Source organism: Poecile atricapillus, chromosome 9 (genome assembly GCF_030490865.1).
Source record: "Poecile atricapillus isolate bPoeAtr1 chromosome 9, bPoeAtr1.hap1, whole genome shotgun sequence".
Taxonomy (NCBI): Eukaryota; Metazoa; Chordata; class Aves; order Passeriformes; family Paridae; genus Poecile; species Poecile atricapillus.
Genome location: NC_081257.1, coordinates 17107182 through 17132391, shown reverse-complemented (window position 1 = coordinate 17132391; position 25210 = coordinate 17107182). Strand labels below are relative to the sequence as shown.

General features: G+C 44.2%; 1 protein-coding gene across 11 annotated transcripts in view; it reads left to right on the top strand.

Annotated features, from left to right (window-relative positions):
• Window positions 1-25210, top strand: part of CADPS (calcium dependent secretion activator) — a 206643-nt gene that overhangs the window by 84863 nt on the left and 96570 nt on the right. For all 11 annotated transcript variants that reach the window (XM_058845249.1, XM_058845248.1, XM_058845250.1 and 8 more), the window contains exons 7-11: window positions 8763-8874; window positions 12690-12829; window positions 14824-14890; window positions 22844-22952; window positions 24020-24232. In XM_058845249.1, coding sequence (XP_058701232.1) covers window positions 8763-8874; window positions 12690-12829; window positions 14824-14890; window positions 22844-22952; window positions 24020-24232 — 641 coding nt within the window. The remainder of the gene's footprint in view (window positions 1-8762; window positions 8875-12689; window positions 12830-14823; window positions 14891-22843; window positions 22953-24019; window positions 24233-25210) is intronic.

The window sequence follows — 25210 nt, the reverse complement described above, 5'->3', positions numbered from 1 at the left end:
AAGTGTAAAAGCACTTAAAGGGAGCAACATACTGTTGTCACTACGTGGACAAGGCATGCTCATGGAGGGAAGGGCTTGCAGATGGCTGGGTGGGCATCACCTCCTGGAATTGTCCACTCATCTTCACTGACCCAGGGGATGCTAGTGTGAACTTTGCTTCTAGTGGTCAGAAGTTGGGCAAGGCAAACCCAAGTGACTGGCTGGATTTGAGCTTCCTGTCCTGGATCCTGGCTTAGAAAAATATAGGACAGCAAAAATGTGAGTGGTGGCACTATAAGAGATGGTCTCACACTTCTTGTTCGTCCTTTTAGCTGATTTTGGAAGGGTACCTGTCCCATTCCGCTATAAAAGGGGGAGTTGGGAAGCCCCTATAAGAATATAACATATGTTGAGGCATAAAAAAAAGTCAGATTGATCCCTCTCAATACCTTATGTTGTTTTCTCCTGTTTGCATTTAGAAATATTTCACTGCTCTCTACTAAATTTTATAAAGGGGAGTCTAGACTATGTTGAAACAAACCAGTAACCTATATTTTCAGGCAGAGGATTTCTGTCTCCTTTTCCGTGGTCTGTGACATACTAAGTTTATGTAAATCTGGCAGGGTATGGCCTTATTAAGTCCAAAATCATGAGCAAGCCTTACAACTGCAGAGGACTCTCATTGGTTATTTTCTTCCAGGGTGACAAGATCTGATAGAAGTGATTAATTGTATTTGGTCATTCTGGAAAGTGAGCAGCACTGTGGCTGGCTCAGTGGAGCATCTTTGGCCAAAGTAAACTTTGATTAGCATGTGTGTGGCATTGAAGTCACCCTGTTCAAGAACTGGTCACAGCCAGAGACAGTAAATGCACACAGGCATTTAATGAATGAAGCTGTAAACTCATGCTGTGTCCAAGCAGATACACTGATGGAGCACATACAGTAGGCAGCCCTTGTAAAAGCAATTTTTCTTTAGTTCATATCTCCTAGTAAAACAGTGCTGGGCTTTCATTTCCATTTCCCCCTGCTGAGTTTTTTTCCTCTATTTGTGGTAGTATTAAACAAGAGCACAGGGCACTTGGAAAGCAGTCATCATTTAAATCATGGAAAGTAATCATGCAACTTTTTAATTTTCCATGTTAATACCTAAAAGATTGTGAATAGCACTGCCACAATTTCACTTCCAAACCAGCTGAGGGATTTCTGCAGCAGAGTCCAGCCTGGGGTGCAGTAGTGTGGGAGGGGTGTGTGGTCCTGGGCTGGGTGCAGGCAAGGCAGAGGGACATCTCTGGGGCAGGAATGCCATCTCGTGGCCATAAATAGCTATTATGTGATTTTAAATCCACCTCCCATCCCTTCTTCCTTCCTCATGACACTTCCCCACTGTGTCAGTCATTCTCAGGAAACACAAATCAAGCTGTATTTTCTGCATAGCAGAGATCATCCCTTTTTGGGTTCCTGAATCTGTGCTGTCGGGCTCAGCAGCTCCTCTTGGCTGTGGTGCCCTGTGCTGGCACTGGGACGGGATCCACAGGGATTGTGTGTGAGCCACAAGCAGATCAAGAGCAGACCTTTGCAGGCTTTGCTTTGCTGCAGTCTCTGTCAGCTTTACCCTGTTCCTTCTGTGCCTTGCACACTCAGGCACAGATGTGATGCTCTCCAAGACATATTTCTCCCTCAGCCGGCAGTGTAGTGCTGCCGTAGCCAGTCTGAGGATGTGGGAGTTGCAGCTCCTGGAGGGAGAGATGGTCTGGTACTGCTGTCTGCATGATGTTAAGCAAGATGGTGCCTGTGTGTGTGACACATACCTTGTGTCTCAGAGCTGGGGAAACAGAAAAGGGACAGACCATGAAATGCAGGAGGTCGGAACACCTTAGATGCTGTAGAAGGAGCCCAGTCCTTAGAGAAACACTGTCTTTGTTCACCTTTTGAATAACACCATAGTGCTGTCTGCAGTGGTGTTTTTGGGAAAATAAACACCCTTTTTGTAAGCAAAATATTTACCAGTGGTGTTCTATTTAGCAGAGGGAGTGCTGTATGCTGGGCAGGAATTAGGGTGCCATGGGAAACAATGGATTCACTCGGAGCATCCTTGGGTTATCCCATCAGAGCAGACATCAGTGCTCCATGCAGAGGCATGGCCTCACTCAGTGTTCTGTGGCTCCAGGGAAGGCAGGTACAGCCACCAGTGCTGGGCAGTGCCTGCAGGAATGCTGATTTGTCAGCACCTGCACAGGAGATGCGTCAGTGGAAGCGCGTTTTAAATCCCCGCAAAGTCTGTGCGGGAAAGTCTAGGAGGAATCAAATCTGTTTGTGCTGTCACTCCCACTTCAGCTCAGCTTGTTCCCAGGGGATGGGACTGAAAGGCTGTTCTGGCAGCTGAAAGGGAGGGGAGGAAACAAATGTAAACAAAAATAGGCTGTGTTGTCAATCTGTGTCTGATGTCTTTGGTTATTCTGTTTTGAAGGTGAGTAAACACATCAAAGTTTTACCGTGGGAGGAATCCCAGAGGAGGCTCAGCAGCCCTTGAGTATCAAGATGTATTGTGAATGCACACCATTCTCAGTGCATTTCTGCAGGCAGAATAGAAAGGTGCCTTTCTTAGCACCTGAGTGGTATTTCCTAGCCCAGGATGGTTTTGCATGAGCAATGTATATACATCTATATGTATTCTTTGAGATTTTCATTTAAAATCTTTTCTATGAATCTGCAGCAGTCACCTCCAGCACACCTTTCTAGCAGTGGAAAGATCATAATTTCATCTTTTTGCTTTCTCTAAATTGGGATGAGGCAAATTAAGGCCTATCTCTACTGACTTAATTAGACCTCTCGTTATTGCAATAGCAGGAGACCAAAGCAGGTGACTGAGGCACATGTACACAGTAGTACAGTCCTCTAATTTTGTGGGTTTTCAGTGGAGGTTTTGTAGTCCTACTGCAGGAAATCACAAACTAGTTTGTAGCTAGTACAGCATCCCCAAACTGGCAGTTCTTTATAGCATTCCCCTGCTGAAACAAGAGTTGTATGTGTGGAGTTGTGTGTGCATCCCACAGGTCTCCAGGTATGTGACTCAGCCTGTGAGTTTTCTTGGAGTGCCTAAAAAAAGCTGGCATTCTTCTGCGCCTTTGGGTTATTTCAAATGCTAAAGACACAAACGAAAAACCTATTATCCATTGCCATTGCCCACAAGAGCTGCAAAGAATACATATTTTCTCAAAGGCTTTGGAATTCCCTGATTCCATTTATTATGGTTTTGTGACCCAGCTGGTACAGGGGTGAGCACCTGCCTCTGCCATGTGTCACAGACACATCTGTTCTGCCACATCCCTGCCAGTTCAGGGCCTCACCTGCACTGCTCCTACAAGGAGCTGTCAGCTCTCCCAGCCTCTGCTTGTGAAGGGCTCACCATTGTCTAGTTTATGGTGTTCCTAGAAGTTCCCAAGCACTCTTTCATTTTAAAAAATGGCTATTTTCATCCCAGTGGGATTAATGCCATCCCTGCGTGAGGTTTTGTTGTTGACCTGAGTAAGTCTGTGTGTGCTCATTTATAATGAACTATCACCTCCATGTATGGTCAAGGGAAGTTCAGATAAATCACTGGTAATTGTGGTCATCAACCTCTAGTTCATGTTTTTGAATGGTTGCTATAGATAAAGCATTAGAGAATACAGTAAAAAGCTATCCTGTGTGCTTCTTCATATATAATTAACTGTTAAAGATACTTCAAACCTGTTTATTTTCCTCCTCGCTTGTGTCTCTAGGAATATGTAGAAAAGAAACACAGCTTAGCATTACATTAGAGGAAAAGGTGCACTACTCCATCAGCTGCATGAAGGTAGGTTAGCTCAGTGCCTGGTGTGCTTCTGCTCTGTTTTTCCTGGTACTCAAGCATGGGCATACATGATTTATGGCCCATGATTTAAAGGTCTCTTCTGGGAGGGGAGGAGTGTGCTGAAGTAATAAAACCATCATTTGTTAGACAGGATTTCTGGGAGAACTAAATTGAGGCTGTATGTAGCATTTCAGTCTCCATTGATGAAGTGGGATCTGAACTCTCCATCCTCAGAGCAGGATCCAGAAGCAGCAGGAACCATGTCTGAGCACCACAGTAAGCTGAGAAACCAAGGCTGGATTAAAAGCATCACGCCACACAAGGTGAAGCAGTCACCAAACCCAGGCAGTGTCTGTCAGGCTACTGTCTGTGCTGCCCTCTTGATAAACTTTGCTTCACCAGCCAGCTCACTTTGGAGACCTAGCTACAAGTACATCTGGAGGGACACAGGCATGCCAGAAGAAAAGAGATGAGGGTTGTAAATGAAAATAAATACATGAAGCACAACCCCCTCCACCAGCATTCCACAAGGGAGGGAGGCAGCCAGACTTGCCAGTCATCCTCACCAGATCCCACTCTGACAGTAGAGGACAGCAAGGGAGGCTAAGCTGTCCTTGCAACTGTTGTCCCAAACAGTCATGTATATTAAACTCCTTTCAGCTGGACCTCTGTGCCCTTGTTCACAGCCAGCTAGCTGTGCAGGAAGGTAGGTGATGCTGCTGCTGGTTTTGGTAACCCTGCAGGGGTGGAAGCAGCTGCCTGCCATGTCCCTACCTTCCCAAGGATGCATTTCTGTCTTGGGAGGGGACAGGCATTGCTGCTGAGTTGGTTAGTTTGGGAAAACTATACCAAGCAGGTGGCTCACTAAACTCCTGCAAATCTGGCCAATGTGTAGGAATATTATTCTGCAAGACTTTAAGTGGTGAATATATGGGAGGAAGGCAGAAGGGCAGCATCTCCAGCAGAGATCTGTCCAAGGAAACTGCCGTGTCCATTGAGCATCATGCACACCTGGAGTGAACCCACTGAGGGGACAGCTTAGGTCTCCTTTAGTACACATTTTTACTTTCATTTTCTGGTTTTTTTTTTATGTTTATTCCTTGCAAGCTGGAGAGGGATAAAATATATCCTCTGGTAGTTTTGAAGCCCATGAGAAGCAGTCGTAGAAGACGTGAAAGCACATGGCTCTGCAGCTTGCTCCCCTGTCAGCCTAGTTAGTAGGGCTGATTCATGGCCCAGCAATACAACCCAGTTGCATTTGTTCATTGTTTATATAAATCACAGGAATCAATGTTCTGGCTACATCAAGTTACCAGAGCATTGATGGAAGAAGGGTGACTGTTTTAAATTAGGCAGGGGCAGAGCAGACTTGCTGGAGAGCACAGTATATGAGTGAATTTAACGAATTTTCCTGGGTATCAAATGTGTATGTTTGCTTTTAGAAAGGTCATGGGTGCTAAAATTTCCTTTAGAGAAACATACTAGAGTTCGACAGAAATTACTAAGTCACTGTCTCTCAAGTACAGCTGACAAAATTGTAGGTCACATAAGTGGGATATTGTGAAGAAAAGCAGCTGAAGTCAGAGACCCTCCTGCCTGGTTTCATGTGATACATGAGTGCAGTCAGGACAGGGATCTTTACAGGATTTTGCTCAAGCCTTATTCATATCCCAAATAGTATTTCAATCATTAATTTTAACATAGCAGTGCCATGGTGTTTTAATATTTTTGTCTGTTAGCTGTGTGGTAGTTAGCTTTATAATTGCTGTATCTGCATTTTAGAAGCCCTCAGCCCTACAGCCAAAGTTCAGTAAAGCACTGCACTTCCATAGGATGAAGGCAGTTGTTTCTGCAGTGACCTTATGGCAGGAAAAGGTAAGAGCTTGGTGCAGCATCAATGGGAGGAGAGTGGTCTTACAGATCTTGGTCATAAATTGGGAATGGTTGAATAGCATCAGCCTGAAGGTTTTTCAGATCAGCAGTGCAAGACAGCTGAGAGCAGCTAGGTCTGAGCAGCCTGGCACCAGCACTGGCAATGGCATCACTGCCCCCACATGCAAGAGAGGGCAGTGTCTGTGCTCCCAAATGCTCCTGAAATCAGACAGGTGAGCCCATCCTTCAAGTGCTCCTTGAGGCTGTGGATGTAATGGGAGACAAGAGCTGACCTTTGTTACTTGTTGGCCACTCACACCCTCTGGATATATGTCATTTTGTGTTCCATTCAGGATAAAATCCTAGCACTTTAGGCTGTTTGGTTAGTAACTGTGATGGCACCTCTATGTGAATCTGTAGACACAAAGTCTGCAGTGATGATCTCCTTATTATGCTTCTAAAAGGTAAAACAAGGGCCAGCATCTGTCAAGTTAGCACCTGGGGCATATCTCAACCTCTGGCACTAAAACCAAAGAGTTTAGCTGCTTATTCTAAGTTGGATGCCTACATAGAAATTCTGGAGACAAAAGTAGATCCTGGTGATAGCACTGGAACAGCACAGATGCCATAAATAGGGCAATGATTCTAGTAAATTTGCTATGCACAGCAGCATTTTTTTATCAGTTCCAGACTTTGGGATCCACTGGCTAATAAGAAATGCTGAGGAGTTGAGGCAGGATTCAGATAGTTAATATGTTCCTGATTGAGGAAGTACTGTCAGGATTGTTCTGCTTGTGTACCTTTTTTTGTGGTGTTTGTACATCCATATGTATCCATCTGTATGTGTGTATCCTTTTGGCCAGAATGACATTTGTTTGTCTGCATTTGCAGATGCTTTATTGCTTTGAAGTGTCAGCATGAGTTCTGTGATAGGGGGACAAAATAGCATGGCATTTGTCCACAATGGGTCCCAGTGCACTCTCCCAACAAATGAGCTCCTGCAGTGATAACCTGCTTAATGATTAAATATGGAAATTAAACCATTACACTGTTAGTCCCTCAGAAGATTCTAATACCTAGCTACTGTCCAGAGCTAATTTTCTGAACAATAATTTAATACACAGCCCAGATAAACTGGGTACTCAGATTGAATACAAATTATGTTTCAGTGGCATGAATTATGGCCTTATGCTGAGTATCACTATGGCAACTAATGACATCACCACAGGCTCCAACCAGCACAAAACTCAACTTTTGATGGTCTCCATTTGTTGGCACAGATCTTTTCAGGGCTTTTGGGGGTATGAATATGTAAGCACCAGTGCTGTCAAGGGTTTGCTATGTATGTTTGCTGTCATTTGAAACATTTATTCTCTTTGTGGTTAATGTTGTTCCCATGAAGGAAACCTAATGAAAATTACTGTTTGTATTTGGTTAGTAACATTTGTTGATAACATATGGTCTGGGAATGCTTCAGCAAATAAGAGCTTTTTAATAGTAAACAGAGATACGAGTTCTATAAAGCAGATGCTGTCAAAATACACAGTGTAAGGTTGGATATTTTCTTACTTTTGCCTCTTACCCAAAGCAAGATAGTCATCCTACTTTTCCTCCTGGTGACAAAGCAGTTTTTTGAGAGAAAACGTAACCTGTGATCTGAAACTATGATTAGAAAATTAAGTTGTTTCTTTCTTCTTACCCTTAAAACATTTCTTAGGTAGCTGATGGCTCACATATGAAAAAGATATGATATAAAGGACCTGACTGGACTTACAGTACTGTAGATAATTTAAGTCAAACCTCTGCTCTCTGGCACCGGTGGCGGTTTGTTGCAGCATCATAAAAAACAAAATATATGAAACAGTGACACCAGGAGAGGAAGCTTCAGAGCAAAGCTGATGGAGAACCCAAGTTTGTTAATCAGCTCTGTGCCAAACACGCTCATCTGTTGAGCTTGGTTGGACAAGATTTGCTCAGTGGGGAGCAAAGCATAAATCCATATTCCTAGAGCACAAGGTGAATTATTTTTACTGATAATTTTCCAAATGCTAAACCTGCTGCTTGGTGTTCATCTTTGAGGAACATCTATTCACTTGGCCATGTCTTCTGAGCCTTTTCAAGGGACCTGCCTTTTTGCAGCAGAGGATTTAGTTTGAGGACAGCCTAAAGTGAGGAAGTGTGATTAACAGAGTGAGGCTGAATAGAAGTGGTTAGTGAGTTATGGCATAATCTCTCATCTGACTTGAAGCATTCTGGGTTGCAGTGTGTGTTCCACCACATCACTCAGAGGTGTTGCTCCTGGCACGCTCTTGGCAGGGTCCCACATGCAACAAGTTCATGTTTTATGTGCATTTGGGCAACTTGTGATTGCAGAAACTTATAGATGGCCTCTAGAGACATGCATGTCTAGAGGGTGTGGATAATTCAGCCTCCACAGCACTCCTTTCCAAGCCAGGAATGACTCACAGAGTACAAATAGTAGACAGTGGATCGTGGTGTGATTGCAGAGGTGATGTCTTCCTGGCCACTGCAGTCCCACCCAGAAGGAGCTGGTGTCCTGGTCTGCAGTCTTAGCAAACTAGGTTTACTCCAGACATAATGGCTTGAACTTAGACTTGGGCTGGGCTGAGACTTGGAAAGCAACCCAGGTTAGGTTGCGATTTCTTCAGAAAAAGCAAACCTCACTCAGCCTGGAAAGGAGAGGTTAATTAGGCAAGAGAGAAGCACAGGCATGAGTGATTACAGACATCCTGGGTGCAGATGTCTTCAATCCTCTACTTCTCTTGTGACTATACAGGCTGGCACTGCAGGAGACATTGTTCTTTCTAAATAAGAAAGTTCTCTTAAACTTGGTTTCATGCTGCTCCCAGATGCTCTCTTTTTTTCCCCCAAGGACCATCATGGGTTTTCCAAACATCTGTTCCATATTTCCCAAGGAAGATAATTAATGCCCTTGTCACTCACACGACCCAACCACATTGGTTTGTGTCAGACACATTTTAGGTTAACTATTTCATGCCTGAGTGTTGCTGCTGACCTGCCAGCTGAGCTGAACTGCTCTATGTCCTTTTTTCACAGCTGGGGCACCCAAGGAGACTTCACGACAACCCATGCTCTTCCTGCAGTGAAGGTGAAGCTGTTCACGGAGAGCACAGGAGTTCTGGCTCTGGAGGATAAGGAGCTTGGGAGGGTAAGGAGATTTTGATTTTAATAATGTTTCTTTCTGGCCCTGCTTTTCTAGAGAAATCTCTCCTGTACAGAAATATCTTTGGAGCACAACATGCTCTGCTTTTATGCCAAGCTTCAGGAGAGGGAAAGAAAGCAAGCTCTTCGCTGCTGGAAAGGAGTGCATCCCGCATGCTGTCTTTGTTGTGAGTTTCTAATGGCAGCATTTCAGCTGGCTGTGCCTGCTCTGAGCAAAGGCAGAGGATCTTGTATGCAATATTGGCAGTCTGGAAAGCCTTAAAAGTTACTTGCGGAAATGGACATTCCTGAGGCAGAAAAGGGGATTATGCTGAAGCAAAAAGAGGGGATTTAAGTTTGGCAAGGGACTGTTAAGTTTCTCTCATATCTGCTGAGCAGCCGGTGCATGGTTTGAGTTTTTGAAAGCACTGACTGCAGTACTCCCTGCAGAAGGCTTGGAGCCCTGGCTTCCCTGGGGATGGATGGTGGCTGAGCTGGTGGCTTCAGTGAGGCTGGACTGGGGAGTGAAACATGAGGGTTCATTGCTCCCATCAATGGTGTTAATGCAAAGAGTTTAGATTCCCAGGGTATTGGCCACAGAGCAAACATTCCCACCCCATCTCTGCCCCTCACCTGTGGTCCCTAATCCAGTGCCCTGGCACTGGTAGCCCTTGATCACTGCAGCCCACAGCTCCGGAATATCTGTGGATGGCACTTTCCTATGGCTTTGGGACACTTCACTCGTCTCCACAGATTTTGTGCAGCTGTTTAATTTCTGTTGGCCTCAGGCAGAAGTGGCAGCAAACTCCTTGCCATGCCTTCCTCAGCCTCTCAGGCTGAGATCAGTATGACGATGATCAGTTTGGGGGAAGAGGATTTGGCACCTCCTGTCATGGCTCAGCATGACCCAGGTGATCTCCAGGGGCAGCCTGGGCTCTGTCTGCCCAGCCCTGCAGCACTCTTTGCTCTCCTTCCTGCCTGTATGGTTATGGCTAAAAAATCCATGGTCAGGAAAGCCACTGATCCTGTCACAAGCCCAAGAATGGTATTTCCAGTTATGGACTAACTTGTTGGGATGTTTCTTGCTAACTCCTTGGCTGTTTGTGCCTTGACAAGGAAGAGTCTGTGTCCATTCAACATTTTTCCCAATTAACATGGTTTTGCGTTAATCCTGTTCATAAAAGTGCCAAACATTCTTCCAGGTCCTAGTGAGCTGTTGATTTAAATTTATAGCTTTACGGTGGAGAATGCTGCATGCAATTTTTTCTCATGTAATTAATTTTCATTTTAATTATTTGTGTTTTCATGTTCATGAAGTATCCTTTGTTCTCGCACTTAAGAGAGAGAAAAGTAAAGCTACCCCTTCTTTTCTTCTCTCAATCTTCTCTTCAAAGAGCCCCTTCAGACTTTCCTCATCCACACCTTGATCCTTGCTTTCTCCCTGTCCTCCTATTTTGACAAAAAGGATGACCTCTGTAGGCTGCAGTACCACAGCTGAAGACCTTACAATTGTTTTGCTGTACAGCATCATAATATTTTCAGGATTATTTTCAAAACCTCCTACTTCAAACAGCCTGGCACCCGGCCTTTATCCGCTGTGGCATGCTGAGCAGAGCTTTTCACCCAGCCAGCCACACTGCCATTCAGGGATTTTCCCCTGAGTGGTTACACTCAGTGCAGCCCCCCTTGCTTTGTAAATCTTGTTTCCACTGGCAGCCATGAGCAGTGCTGACTTTGCTGGTCTTGGGAAGCAATTAGCTGTGCATGTTGTTCTGAGAAAGATGTCAGCACCCAAAGCAACCCCTCTTGCCCTGAAAGGCTGATGAGCCAGCCCTACCAATGTGCTTTAATTCCTGGTCCAGCAGGAAACCATCCCTCAGCCCTGAGTTTCTGCAGGCTGAAGGACATAGGCCAGCAAGTGTGGGGAGCTGGCAATGATTCCTCCTGGCCCGTGGCCACCAGTGCTTTCAGTCGGCCAAACTTCAAAGGGATGCTCAGTGTGCCCGGAGCGGCCGAAAGATGACGCGTGTCTGCTCAGGCTGCATCAAGATTTCTTCTTTAAAGTAATAATGAAACCGGGAGTGTGTTAAGCCCCTGGTTTAGCTGTTGGAGTGGGCAGGAACCTGCCTGCATGGAGAGAGGAGGAAAGCAGGTTTTATACACAAAACACCCTGCTCAGCCGCCCTTTGAGCAGTGGCTTTGTGCTCTGCCAGGCGGGTACAAAGCCCACTTTCTATTGCGAGTGTTAAGTTGGCAACCGGCCGCCGCTCCTCAGCTCGCCACTTTTATCCAAGGGAGAACTGGAAAATGCTCCCAAGCCCTGCACTGCTGAATGGGCAGCTGAAGGCATGGGAATACATCCTGACCCTATTGAAGCCGATGGCAGGGCTCCCGTGGATTTCAGCCATGCCAGGACTTCATCTGCTGAGGGCAAGGAGGGGAAGAGCTGTGAATTGCAGAACCACTGAGAAATGTTTGTGTCTTTTGTTGAAAAAAGAGTTAGAATCAAAGTAGAGAGCACCCCAAACACACTGTGTCTGCTGCCTCGCTAAGAGATGCAGCTTAGTGCAGGTGTATGTTCTTGCATGACCTGTCTGTCACTGGGGTTCTTTGGATGCTGCTCAGAGCTTGGGTCTGTCATGCTTCTAACACCGCCTGCCTCATGTGGAGAACTCATTTCTCATCTTCAGGATTTGCTTAAATGTGTTTTCTGCCAAGAGTGATGCAGTACAGACTGGTGTTGCTCGGTTATCTGTGTGACTAATAACAGCTTCAGATTCCTAACAGAGACAGCAATTCAATAAAAGAAGTGATAAATAACATTAATGGATAAGGGTAAAGTTGAGAATATACTGATGTTTACCTCAGGCTTTAGAGGAGGCAATAAAATAAATTTTAGAGCAATTCATCAGAGGATAATAGCATCAATGATATTTTGGTGGAAAACAGCCCCTAGATTGTTGACTCAGCAGCAAAGTTGAAGAGCAGAGGAATACAACATTCTAGTCTGGGCTGGAGTTTGGCAGGAGCATAGACTAAGCATGAGCAAGAAATGAGTGATGGCAGCACATCAGTTAATGAGGGTGAATGCTGCCATTTGTAAGAATTGTGAAACGATTTGCTTGCATAAAGATTAATGAATTTAAGGAAGATTCATCTCACTACAGCACAGTGGAAACTAGAATAAATTTGTACCAGGCAAAGTGACCTCTGAGAGTGAAAGCATCAGAAGGGGAACAGGTATACAAGGAAGGAGGTTAGGCCACCTCAGAGGAAACATGGAAATACCAGGAGAAGATGGTGGATGTGGTGTTGTCCTAGGGGAATACTCTATGTCTTACTCTCCAGGGGGCTGGTCTGCTCTGTAGTGGTAATGGATGAATGGGAAAAGCACAGCTATGATCAGAAAAGACTATTCACCTCTTGGAGCTTTCAGTTTCTTTCAGCCAAGTGCTTGCACTGGTGTTCATCCGCAGCCACTGGTGTTGCATGGATGTGCTCCAGCTGGAGACCCTTCCAGCATTTCCTGCTGCATGAAATGGAAGCAGAGTCCTGCAGCCTCTCATGCCATGACATGGGATGCAGCTCTGTCTGCACAGCACCATGAGCTAATTGAGGAGCCGAAGAATATATGACCTAATCTCAAAATAATAAGCTGCACTTTAAAAAAGCAATAAAAAGCCATCCTCACTGATGTGAATAGACATATCCAGACTGACTTCCAGGACAAAACTAGGTCATCTGATGTATTTCTGTTCCACATTAAACCCCATTTTGTGAATCATCTTTTCCCTTTAACATTGTTGGTTTTAATTCTTACAGGTTGTTCTCCACCCTACTCCTAACAGCCCAAAGCAGTCAGAGTGGCACAAAATGACTGTTTCCAAAAACTGCCCAGATCAAGACCTGAAGATCAAGCTTGCTGTGCGAATGGATAAGCCTCAAAACATGAAGCACTCTGGGTAAACACTTGTCTCAATCTAAAGTAATTTTGTTTTGAATGTGCATTAGGAAATTTTGCTTTTTTTAAGATGCTCAAAGAGAAACTCTTTTTCTCAAGTTCACAGGAGGTGAAGCAGAAAGATAAATATAAAAATGGCATTAGTTCAGTCATTTATAGTGCACTTTCCATATTCTTAGCGTAGACTTTTTTAATGCATATCAGCCAAACAGTTTAAATTTTAAACAGTTTTCCTCACAGGAAATGATGTTTTTTCCTGTGAGAAATAATAACTGAACTGCCCAACTTTCTTACAGAGAATAATACAATTTTTAAAGTTATTCCTGTGTATCCCTGTATTGATTTCTCAAAACCAAAATCACAGTGGCCTTTCCACTTGAAATAAACCTCAGTGTGACCGGCATTATTTAGAGTGAAATACACACCACAATTAAATAGCAGTTGCCTGGTGTAGGACTAATAATTGTGAAGGTTAAAAGGGATACTTTTCTCCTCCAGGAGAGAGTGTCAGAAGATCTGGGGCCAGAGAGATGCCTGACCACTTCTACCTTCATATAATTACAAATTAGATCATCCTTGGGAAGATCTAATTAAGGCATTGGCAAGGCTCTGATTGCTCTTCAGAGCTGAGAATGTGACAAAAAAATCGAAACTACCCAGGAAAGTCACTGTTGGAAATAACTCTCCAGTCTGGTTTTGGTGCTATAAAAGTGACTTTGTTTCCCTTTTGTTTTCATAGTGTTTTGTTAAATTCCATCCATTAGAAAGTAATTTAGATCATTCATTTTTTCTAATTCCTCCTCCTCCTGTTTTCTCTGCTGATGAGATCAGAGCCAGTAGTCTGTGTGAAGTTTAATTTTTTCACCACGATCACAGGCACCAAAGCCAGAGAAGACAGTTCCTCTGTCCTGTTTATTTCCTTGACCTCAGCTGATAGCAGGGCTATTCCCTAGCTTTCTTCAAGTAATATTTGATTTACATGATACTGCTTAAAATTCTGAGGTTTATAGCCCTTGCTACCAGAACTGAGATTATCCTTCTGTTGTTGTTAGCAGCAGTAGCCAAAAGGACACTTATTATCCTCCTCTTGGACTAGCCAAGGACTCAAAGCCCACATCAGCATGACTTGGAGTTCTGTTGTTTAAACTTTCACCAAGAGTATGGTAGATCTCTTCTGGCATAAGGAACCCCCTGCATAACTGAAAATAAAGTCTTTTTTTCTATTTATTGAGCCAGAACTAAAGTAATTATAATGATACATAAAACATATTAATGCTGAATAATATCCTTAAGTTTATTATTAGCCTGGTGCTGCTGCTAGTTTTGCCAGTGTTTGTGTTACAGTATCACAGTGGCCAATTGATAACAGAGATTAAATGCTTATTTTGACATTCGTTTTAAAAGTTAATTCTTCCTTTGTAGAAAACAGTAAATTCACTCCTCCTCAGAAATTATTCAGTTTGCTTGAATTATCTATAGCCAAGCAATTTCTCGGATTTTGTCTTAGAGCTGCTCAGCGAAGTGTCCTGGTTTAGTCAGTCCAGTGCATGAGATCCTGTGTACTGGGTTTGATGTAGGAAGTGTCCCTCTGTTTGACAGCTCCCCTCAGCAAAATGGTTTTATGAAGGCTAAAGCAGATTTGGGGTTTCTTTTCCTTAATTCTTCTATTACAAATGCATTCTTTGTCCATCCAACCATGTTATAGCTATTCACTGGCACTAAAGGGCTTCAAATTCTAAGCAAGCTGTGAAAGAAAAAGGGAAAGAGAGAATTAATACTGTAACACTAAGACTCTGTAAGATTTTTATATCTGTTTCTTTGCAGGTAATTTGTTCAGGCTACAAATAAACCCATTCATGAATGCTGCTGAGCTTGAGACTCTTGTAATTACTCCTTGTGTGTGAACTTCAGTTTCTAAGTGTAAACAAAGTATACTGAAAAGCAAGAGAACAGATTGACACTTGTGTACTGAATTTACCTGTTCTTTTCTCCTAGGTATTTATGGGCCATTGGTAAAAATGTGTGGAAGAGATGGAAGAAACGATTCTTTGTCCTGGTCCAGGTAACAGATGTAACTAGAGGTGATCTTAAATCACAGCATTAGATACTTGAGTCTGTCCTCTGGCCATTTTCAGTGCCATGTGATTGAGCTGAGCTGTGGTTCTGTGTAGGGTGTCTGTTAATCATGGATTCTTTTCTAAATGTATGGGTGTTCTCAAGGATATCTCAGTTGCAGACTTACAGCCATGAGTTTCCAGATGCGCTTGAATGCTTGATAAAATGGAGAATCAATTTTAATGAGGAATTAATGAGGTGAGGAGGAAGCTCAGTCTGTCTTGGTTGGAGGTTCTTTGGGTCACTTTTGAACCTCCAGGTTGAATTTGGAGCCCATTTGAAGTTTTATCAGTGGCTATGTTAGAGTCAGACACAAATCATTCTTGGCATTTATCTTGCCTTCACATTTATTACTGCTTCTCATTGTCTACAGCTCTCACTGATCACTTTGCAGTCACCATTTTGCAGTGTCTTCCTTTTTTCCCTTTTTTCTTGTTTTTACTTTTTGCCCTCCCAGTTTCAGTAGACCTGTATATTTGACTACTGCTAAGAATTTCAAGGAAACAGGCAGATGTCCTCTGTAACCCAAAAGGATCTGGTCAGTACTTCATGTGTTAGATGTTCCCTCACTTTCCAAGAGTAGATGAAACCACTGCATTGGCCACAGAGGTGTGTGGCCCCAATGTGGGTGACACCAGCCTAAGGAAGTCACAGCCCTCTTGGGTCCACCTCTCCCCCTCCTCTCTGGACTCTCAGGGTGTGTTGTCTCCAAGTGTGAGGAATAAAGCCTGTGTTCAGGGTTTTCTATGAAAGCAACACAGAGATGCTCTGATGAAATAACATGGGATCCAGCTGAGATCTTGTGGCAACACAGATCCAAACTGATCAGGTCAGAGGGTAAAACCCTGCTGCTGCTGAAGCAGATGGCAGGTCAGATATAGAGGGGCAAAGTGTAAGAACAGAGATGGCACCAGGCTCCACATTTGGAGCATGCTTGTGTGCTGTCTATCCTGTGCTGGTAAGGGCAGGAGTCCAAGCAGTCCCTCTTCCAGCTTAGACACCTGCTTTCTCTGGACCTAAATACCTGGTATAAGCTGTTTCTGTTGTGCTAATTATTGTTCCAAGTTCAGCTGTCTCAGTAGGAAGTTTAATTGTATTTATTCCCCTTTTAGCCCTTTTGCTGGCTTCAATAGCATGAAACTATGAGGCAGATAAGGAAATCCATCCATAGGAAGTAAAGGGGATTTATGATGTGTAGGACCCATGTAAGTAGGAGGCTATTTAGAGAGACCCATTGAGTACCTATTCCCATAACCAAGTATGATCAGTAGAGACAATTTAAGTGCTCATTTTGTATTCCACATGGGGTCAAAATGGCCACACAGAGGGGGGAGGTAGTGTAGAGCAGCCACAGAATGCCTCTGTCTGCCTTTCCCTTTTGGGAACATTATATACTGATCCTGTTCTTGGGCAGAGATTGAAGGGTTGCTTTTCTCTGTATGTTTCCTTTATTATGTTCTGAAATGAAGTTAGAAGTGGTATGGCAGTCCATGATCACCTGCAGTGCAACTGGTATTGCTTTTCCCTGAGAGACAATTCAGTCCTGTTAGACCAAGTTCTCAGTTCTTTTTTTCCCTGTGAACAGGGATGCTCCAAAGCAGAGTCATTTTTCCTAACCTCATTTCTCCCATAAATAATTCTGTTGATACTCTTCTGTGCAAGGGTTTGCAGGATTGGACATGGATTCCCTCATCTCTCTCAGAGCCTTCTGGCCATTCAGTGTGGTTGCAGTTGCTTCTCTGGTTTTTAGCTGCTATATATTCTTCAGCTTGCTGTGGAATTGAAGCTCTCAGAGTTATTCCATGTTTTCTCATGTTACTAGGTCTGTATTCGTCAGTTGGCATATCAGAGCAGAATTTGGCCAGAAAAGCAATTCATTTGAATAAGATGAGCAGACTTTTGCCCCCAGAGAGTCTCTGTAGCCCACCTCAGAAATTCCAGCTGCCACTGCAGCTTCTCTGTTATGTTACCGTTTGCTCAACATTTGGTGCAATGTAAAGTGTTCTGCCGTACATCAAATATAAACAAGAAACACTCTCTATGCAGTCCCTCAGATGTAGTTTGAGCATATTGAACATGTCAGCAGGCAATAAAGATGGAATAAAAATACTTTGCTGTCCGTATGTTTGTCATTTGCTTTTCATGCAATGCAAAGGATGGGTGCTGATACGAACAGGGATTGGCAGTAAAGGTGTTGATGTCCAGGATGCTCTGAACTCTGCTAAACCAGAGGCAGAAAATAACCCCTGCAGGAAGGTGAGCTGGCCCTTGTTACAGAGAATGAACAAGGAGCAGCCCCTCTTTCAGGAGCTTGATCCACACCAGGCTCCTGCCTGCGCCAGAGCCAAGAGATAGAGCCCAAAGCATAAAGTCCATTTGGCAGGTAGTGGTCTGGTCAGTTCCTGACACTGCCAGGAGGGCAGGGCTGTTTGGAGGAGTAACTACACGTTTCCTTTCTGATCCCTTGTCTCTGTCCCTTACCTGTAGCATGTTCTATTGCAGCTGTTTCCTGCTGCTTGCAGAATAACCTCCCCCTCACGGTCTTGTGCTCTTTCCCTCTTTCAGATGGACACAGCCTTGGTTCCTTCAGTGCTATTGGCTGGTACCACTCTGTCTTCTGGTACCAGTGGTTAAGAAATTCGTGGTAATAAATGCTCAAACTCTTCATAACTATTTAAACAAGGCACAAAAGTGCCAAACTGCATGGGTGGCACCAAGGAGGAAGGTGTTGATGGCAGTTTGTCTCTTTTGTGTCAGTGATGCCTTGCCGCCATGAACGGAGGCTTTGCGCGCGTCTGGAGAGAAAGCAGCTCTGCTGGGAGCGCTTCCACTGCTACTTGGCTTGTGTAAGCCCTGGAGAGAAGGGGAAAGGAGCAATAACTGCCTTGTAATTTGGGTGGAATAATCCCTCGCACCTTCTGTGTCTGTGTAACTGCAAGGGTTATACAGGAGTGATTTGTTTGGGTGTAGTGAGTGCGAGCAGTTCCTTTGTGTTATTTCTAGACCTGAGCCTCAACTCTCCAGCACCTGCCTTGCTGGGTGGATTTGGCTCAAGCCCTCGGGGAAGGGTCATGGCATGGCATGGCTGGCAGAGGAAGCATGTGTGCTCCTCCGGCACCGATCTGTGCATTGACAGGGGTTAGTTTTCCCTTCCGAATGAATCGCAGTCCTCTCCGTACACTGCCCACCCTTCTCATAGACACCCTTTGAGATGAGCAGCAGAAGAGCAGAATACTGATTAGATGTAAATTACATGGCAGAGACTCGTTACTTGCCTAATTTTAAATCCTGAGATATGCAGTGTGAAAATGATGGCAGAATATGGCCCTGAGCTTGGATGGAAATGGTCCGCAGCATCACAAGCGAGGAAAATGCTTCGTAAAGGCGACAGTAATGCCAGTGGCAGTGGTAAGCAAAAGCAATTAAGCTATTTAGGGCAAAGTTCTCCGTCACTGGTTAGGAAAGAAAATGTGCATCCATTGCAGATGTTGTAAGTAAGTATTTCCTAAGTTGCTGCATCAGCTGCTTGAGCACAGCACACAAATTTCAGCCAGTTTGCCAATTAGACCCTCGTGCAAAAGCTGGGATTTTTGATAGCTGACAGAGCTTGTATTAATTCTTTGCAAGGTCTAATGTGCTGTACTGGCAATAACACCATGGTTGGTTCTGGTGGGTTTGCTGTCTTTGCATTAGGAAATTTCTTATAATGATTTTTAAGGGCAAGTGAATTAATTACACTGAGATTTCAGACTGAATCTGTTCATCTCTTATCATAACCCCATTTCTGTGCTCTGGCAGCATATGGGAAGTAACACTCCATGGTACCTGGATGACATGTCTGCTGAGTAGCTTGAAGCAGTTTTCAGCTGATTGTGTCTGATGGTGTTTGCAGAATGTTGCTGGAACCAGATCAACTCTCTGCAGATTAAAACCAGTTGCAGTGTCTACGCCTGGATCTATTGTTCTAGTGACAGACTCCCTAAACTCAGTATAATTTAGACTAACAGTGACAGTTCTTGCTTTTAGCAAAACTCAGCTGACTCGGGATAAAATGAAATGAAGTAAGTGTTCACTAAGTCTGAATATCACTCAGAAATTGAAAATAATTCTGCAGAACTGCAGTGTGGTACACCAGCAGTCCTAGACTGTGGTCTTCAAGCTGAGGTGAATGACCCATAGCTGGTCCCCATAATCATATTAAATAATGTTTTCTCTTAGACCCTTGCTGAGAACTAGGCATAGATGGTGGTTTTTGTGAAATATCGAGTGTGATGATACATACAAAATATCTGGAAACTGCTGGTTAAACTAATGCTGCAGTTTGTTACACCTGGCTGCAGTAGGTCCTGCATACCTGTCCATACTCACACAGGACAGTCCCACCACACAGCCCTGCCCAGGAGAGCACATAAATCTCCTGCCTGAAGAGAGAAGCTGGGACAACTGTTTTGTGCAGTATTTTAGAGCTGAATGGATATGCTGAGATGTGAAAACTGTTGTTTTCACGTTCTTTTCTTTAAGCTAGATCATTTCCTCTGCTCATTTGTGTCAGGAAAGGGCTTGGGAGGCAACGTACAGCTGCAACCAGAGGACAAGAGTCTCCCATCAAAGTGGAAAGCTGTATTACAGCTGGCAGTATCTTCACACGGTTTCTCTCCCTTGGGACAAAATGCATGCTGTTAATTTAGAAAAGGTCCATTTAAGAATTTAACCCAAGTAGGGCGGTGTTGTGTCAACAGTAAAAAAGGGGAAGCAAATGACTGAGTTGAGAGTGTGAGGCATGACAATTAACAGGTTTGAGCAGGATCCTGGGGAAAGCAGTGCTTGCTAGAGCAGGAGTCTCTGGTGGAGAAACCAGGACAAAGTCAGGACTAGTTAATGCATATCTGCTGTATTTATTAATCAGTTGGATTGTATAGCTGGTGACAGAATATGGTCAAGTGCCAAGAAAGTCAGATTTAATTTAGTAGCCTGGGAATAGTGAACTTTGGCATTTGTCTCCTGCTGTCTGCTTCCTCTTTCCTGAATTTCTTTGTCTTTTTCCCCACCGTTTTTTCCCTTATGTTCTTTTGTCTCAAATTATTTCTCCAAGTGTTTTCCCTTTTTTGTAATGAACCAACCAGGGGTGCCTTGGATTAGTTCCCTTCTTTTACTTTCTCTCAGTTCAGCTTCCTTAGATGCTCCTTTCCTGGCTGTCATCGAGTCCCTGGATGAAATCCCAGCTGCTTTGAGAGTTTGTCCCTCACTGGGCAGAGATTTCTCCTCTGTCTTCCTTCAGTTTCCTCTCTGTAGCTGTGTTTTTTCCAATTACTCAAACCATTCATCTTGCCCATCCCATCTGCTCGCTCACTCTCATACTCAGCTATGGTTCAGAGTGAACTCAGCAGGCTGTAAGATTAATTTCTGCTATTAACTGTTTCACTTGTCTGGCCACTTTTGAGCTTTACAGAGAGCAGGCTCTGTAAAACAGTATTTTGGGGGACTGATGAAAGGCAAGTGCAATCTCCTCTTGACCCTGTGGTACTGTTTAGCAGCAAAGCACAACTGTGATAGAATCTCATTTTCTAGAATCTCATTTTCTTGGGCTTGGCTTTGCCACTGCCTGTAAATGGAGGGAGCCACATTGCACTTGTGGCCATGGCACCAACTTCTGTCTGACCCCAAGCAGTAAATGCTCTAGGCAACAGGATAGGGCACACAGGCTGGTCTGTCAGTCCTTGAAGTCAGTAGCTTGAGTTGTTTAGGTGCAGGCACTGTGCATGGCACAGTTGGCACCTCTTCCAGAGGCCATCATTAGCTTTGTCCTCTCTCCAACCTGATCCTTGCTTGCTCCTGCCAGTAAGCTTTGTGGCGTTCCTGAGCTTGGGCTTCTGGGCTGTGTGAGTAAAGAAGTAGGATGTGAACCTGGAGGAGCCTTGGCTCACTGCGTGTTGTAGACCCACCTGTAGGTTTCTCTTCTGGTAACAATGTTCTTTCAAGGAAATCCTGTGCATCCTAACAGGAGAGACCAGTTTGCTTTGCCTCTGTCCCAGGATGGCTCCACCAGAGCCTACTGTCTACACCTGCTGTTTATAACCTTTAACATGAGAAATACAAGCTCTGAAATGCCTTTTTCCCTATGTTGCCACTGTGCAGATGTGTTTGTCTTATTGCTAGGGCAAAAGAATATTTCCTGGGTCCAAAGAGGAGTGGAATTGTATATGAGGAAGAGACCAAAATTCAGACATAATGTTGAGGGTCAGAGAACAGCTGAACTACTGAATAAATTTACCTGTTGCTATAGACCATACAAGAGAAGCAAAAAAAGAATTAGTGGTATTAAGGTTTTTAATAAATGTCAGCATAGGTTAGCACTGACTCATTTCAGGAATTGTATTTATCATGCAGTCCCTGAAGTTCAGGCTGTCTAACAGAGAGAAATCAAATCCTTACTGCTCAGACGAGATCTCTAGGATTTTCCCATAAATAAAGCGCATTCCAGAGTTTCTCCAGGAGATGGCAGCAACATACTGCAAGTACGACTGAATGAGCGCCGCAGGAGTCTGAATGTTGTGCTGTGGGGCACTGGGTTATTTTTAGATTCCTTCGTGTTAATCTTTTTAATTTTTGTGTTGCCCATACGATGGTAGGCATGCAGAGTTCAGAACAGGGAATATGCACTGGTGTGCTCCTGCTATTGGTCTGCTACTTGTCAATCTTTCGTCAGTGCTGGTAGTTTTAAGGAGGATGCAAGATGCTTAAAGCATCACTTTTAGTCTTACTCCCACAAATGTGTTAATGATAGAGTTTATTCTTAGGTAGCTTTTGGAGCTGTTCCTGGAGGAAGGCTCGGTGCAGGCAGGGCTGCTGGAGCAGGCTGGCAGCGAGCAGAATCCCATAGAGGGCAGCAGTAAACCGAGTGGCGACTGGGAGACGCTGTGCCAGTAGATGGGTCCCCCGACTTCAATAAATTACATTTTGTTAGTGAGAGATGCCACCAAAATAAGTGCTGCAGGTATCTTTGTAGCCGAGAAATTTGGCTGGAGTTTGAAGGCAAGCCCTCCCCAGCCCAGCCATGCTCCCATCTTTCAGGATCTCTCCCAACTTCCAAAAAATGACAAGCACAATTCATTGCCACCCACCAGAGTTTTAAAGTTTCCTCCAGAGGTCAAGAAAATGTCCAGACGAATAAAATTACGTCAGGCGTCCAGAATGTGACACAACCTTAACAAAGTCATTTGAAATCATTTGACAGTAAATTTCCCTGTGAGTTCCTAGCCTGGGGCACGGAGAATCCTCTCCTCTCCTCCCTGGATGAGCTCCTTGCCGACCATCCAGATCGCGGCACGCCGAGTACGCGCGGGCTCTTGATGCGGCCTGATGGGCTCCCAAAGGCGATTCGGGAGCCTGGCAGAGCCCCCGCAGCTGAGTCGGCTTCCGTCAAGAGCTTGACATTGAATGTATCGTGTCATGCAGATGGTACCTCAGAGGAGTGAGAGCTGCCATTTACAGCACTGATGACAACAACTGCCGAGATCAGTGGGATCTTAAGATTGCTTTAATATGACTGGCACCTAGCAATTTAGCTCACATTGTTTGTGACAGGGTGTCACTCTTGCACTTGTCTGGGGATGAATGATAGAGGGTTTTAAGCCGTGGAGCTTCATCTTTTGGAGGAAATTAAACCGCTGTATGTACTGATGCGGAGAATCAGATGCGTGCTGCGGCAGGGTGTGCTAAGAGAGGGCTCTGCAAAAGCCTGGTAAAAAGTTTAGTCTGTCTCTAATGGGCAATGAGCATCCAGATTACCCCACCACCTCCAGCCCCTGCAAACACGCTGTCAGCGTGCAGCGTTCGTAAGCGCTTCGGATTGCCTTGTGGTGGTCACCCGGTGCCATCTTAGCTTTGTGATTTTCCTCAGGTTAGTCAATATACATTTGCTATGTGCAGCTACCGGGAGAAAAAAGCAGAACCTCAAGAGCTGCTGCAGCTCGACGGATACACTGTGGACTACACCGACCCACAGCCAGGTACGGGGCTGGCAGCTCCCACGGGTGCTGCGCTCACCACTCCAAAGGGAGTCCTCTCTCTTCCTCTCCCTGCCTGCAGCTGAACTGTGATCAGCATTATTCTAAACATGTTTGTGTTTATACTAATCATTAGCTATGCATGACTTTACTATAAATAGAGCTAAGGGACTGAGCTAGGAGTTGCACCAAAGGAGGGAAAGACTCATCTCTTCTGGGGAGCCTAAGTGAATTAGACACTTAAATCCCAATGAAATGTAATTGTGAGCTGAATGCTCAAATTGAGTAATGATTCTAACCTGTGCCTTCAGATTATATTCCCTAAATTAAAGGCTTGCAGCTATGCTTGTCTTTATTGTAGAAAATATTTATGGGACCAAGCCAGCATTTTTGCCTGCCATATTCTCTCTAGGATGGTTGTCAGTGTATGGAAGGGGCAGGGACAGAAAGCCCCTGCTACCTGGAGGTACCTGGTGGTGGTTGAGACCCTTCTTCAAGTGGATGAGCACCATTTTTCTTTTATTTCAGTGAGGCAACATGCTGAGCATGGTGATCCTCACCACGCCCTGGGTAATGGTATCCCCAGAGGAGATGAGAAAAGATACAGTATGTAGGTTGGTTGTCAAGACCTTTATTCCAGTTTAACTCTCATATCAGGGAGATGGGAAGATGGGTGCCAAATCAGGGCAAAGATAGAAATTAGGATATCACCCAAGAACCTTTTTTCTGCACTGTGAGCACTGATGCTTTCAGTCTAATGGGGAGCCTCCCACTCAAACCCCATTTTTAATTGGGATCCAGTGATGCCCACATGGGACTTGCACAGATTGAGCTGTAGGTGAGAGAAGCAATTAATCTGAGGGTATTGGGGCATGTTTTAGTAATTGGGTTACCTGGGGACCTGTGAGCTGTGTTGCAGGTGAGTTTGGTGCAGGGGAGGGGACTGAGCTGGGAGCAGCATGGGACTGGGTGATGACACACCAGAGCAGTGGTGGGGTGGGAAACCGGGGAAGATCTTCTGGCTGGCCTCAAAGTCTGTGAAACTGCATTGTCACTTCCTTTCCTGCCAGGTTTGGATGGTGGCAGAACATTCTTCAACGCTGTGAAAGAAGGAGACACGGTGATTTTTGCGAGTGACGATGAGCAGGACCGTATCCTGTGGGTCCAAGCCATGTACCGAGCCACTGGCCAGTCTCACAAACCTGTGCCGCCTACCCAAGTGCAAAAGCTAAATGCTAAAGGAGGAAATGTACCCCAGATAGATGCTCCAATCTCTCAATTTTGTAAGTAAATAAGTTCTCCTAGACAGCCAAAGTCTTTGATGGAAAGATTTTCTGCACTGATGTAAATCAATATTCACACACATGTTTCTGATTTCAAAACAAAATGTTTTTTCATTATCATAAAGCTGCTTTTTATATCAGTAGATCCAGAAGCAGTTAACCTGTGTGTTTGACAGAGCCAAACCCAAGAAACAAAATTCCTTGGGGAACTTGTCAATGGATATTTTAAAGTGCAATACTTGATGGAGGAGAGAGACTGGGATCTGAGAGCCTGAGACCCACCTTGCTTTCCGCAGACACGTGTTTTACCCCCACACAATAAATTGCACACCCAGATCAGAGCAATTCATTAGCACCATTAGCTGTCTGTCAAATGCATCACGTGCTCAAAACTACAGGTGCAAATCTTGCAAGTATGAAATGCACACACAAAAAGAGGTCTCCTGTTGAATATTCAACTGTAGGAAAACATATGGTATTTTTAACAGGTTGCTTTGCAGGCCAGTTAGATGTGAATTTAAAGCAATCATCTTTTAAGTCGTAGCTATGCTGCATGTCCTATGCAGTTATACACATTTTGCTTCATCTGAAATTTAGAGAAATTTCTTTTCTCTTACAAATGTAATTTGATTATAAACCACACAAATGCCTCTTCGCTCATTTTTCTTGAAGGTCTCAATCATCTGCAGCCCCTTTGTTATGTAACATACAGCAGTTCTTGCTAGTTTCAGCAAAATTTAAGAATTAATATCATTAAATATAAGGAAAATAAGGAAAAGTGGTAGATAATTAAAGAATTCTTCTATTAAAATAGATTTCAACTTTTTTTAAATAGTCTCTGTAAAGCAGTTATGGAGTATATTGTTGTAAGGAACTCAGAAAATCTGAGCTTTCCTTATCAATAGCACTTGACCATCTTTTATATTTGTTTAACTTCTTCATGTCTGTATTTATAGAAAGTAACAGTACAAGACATAC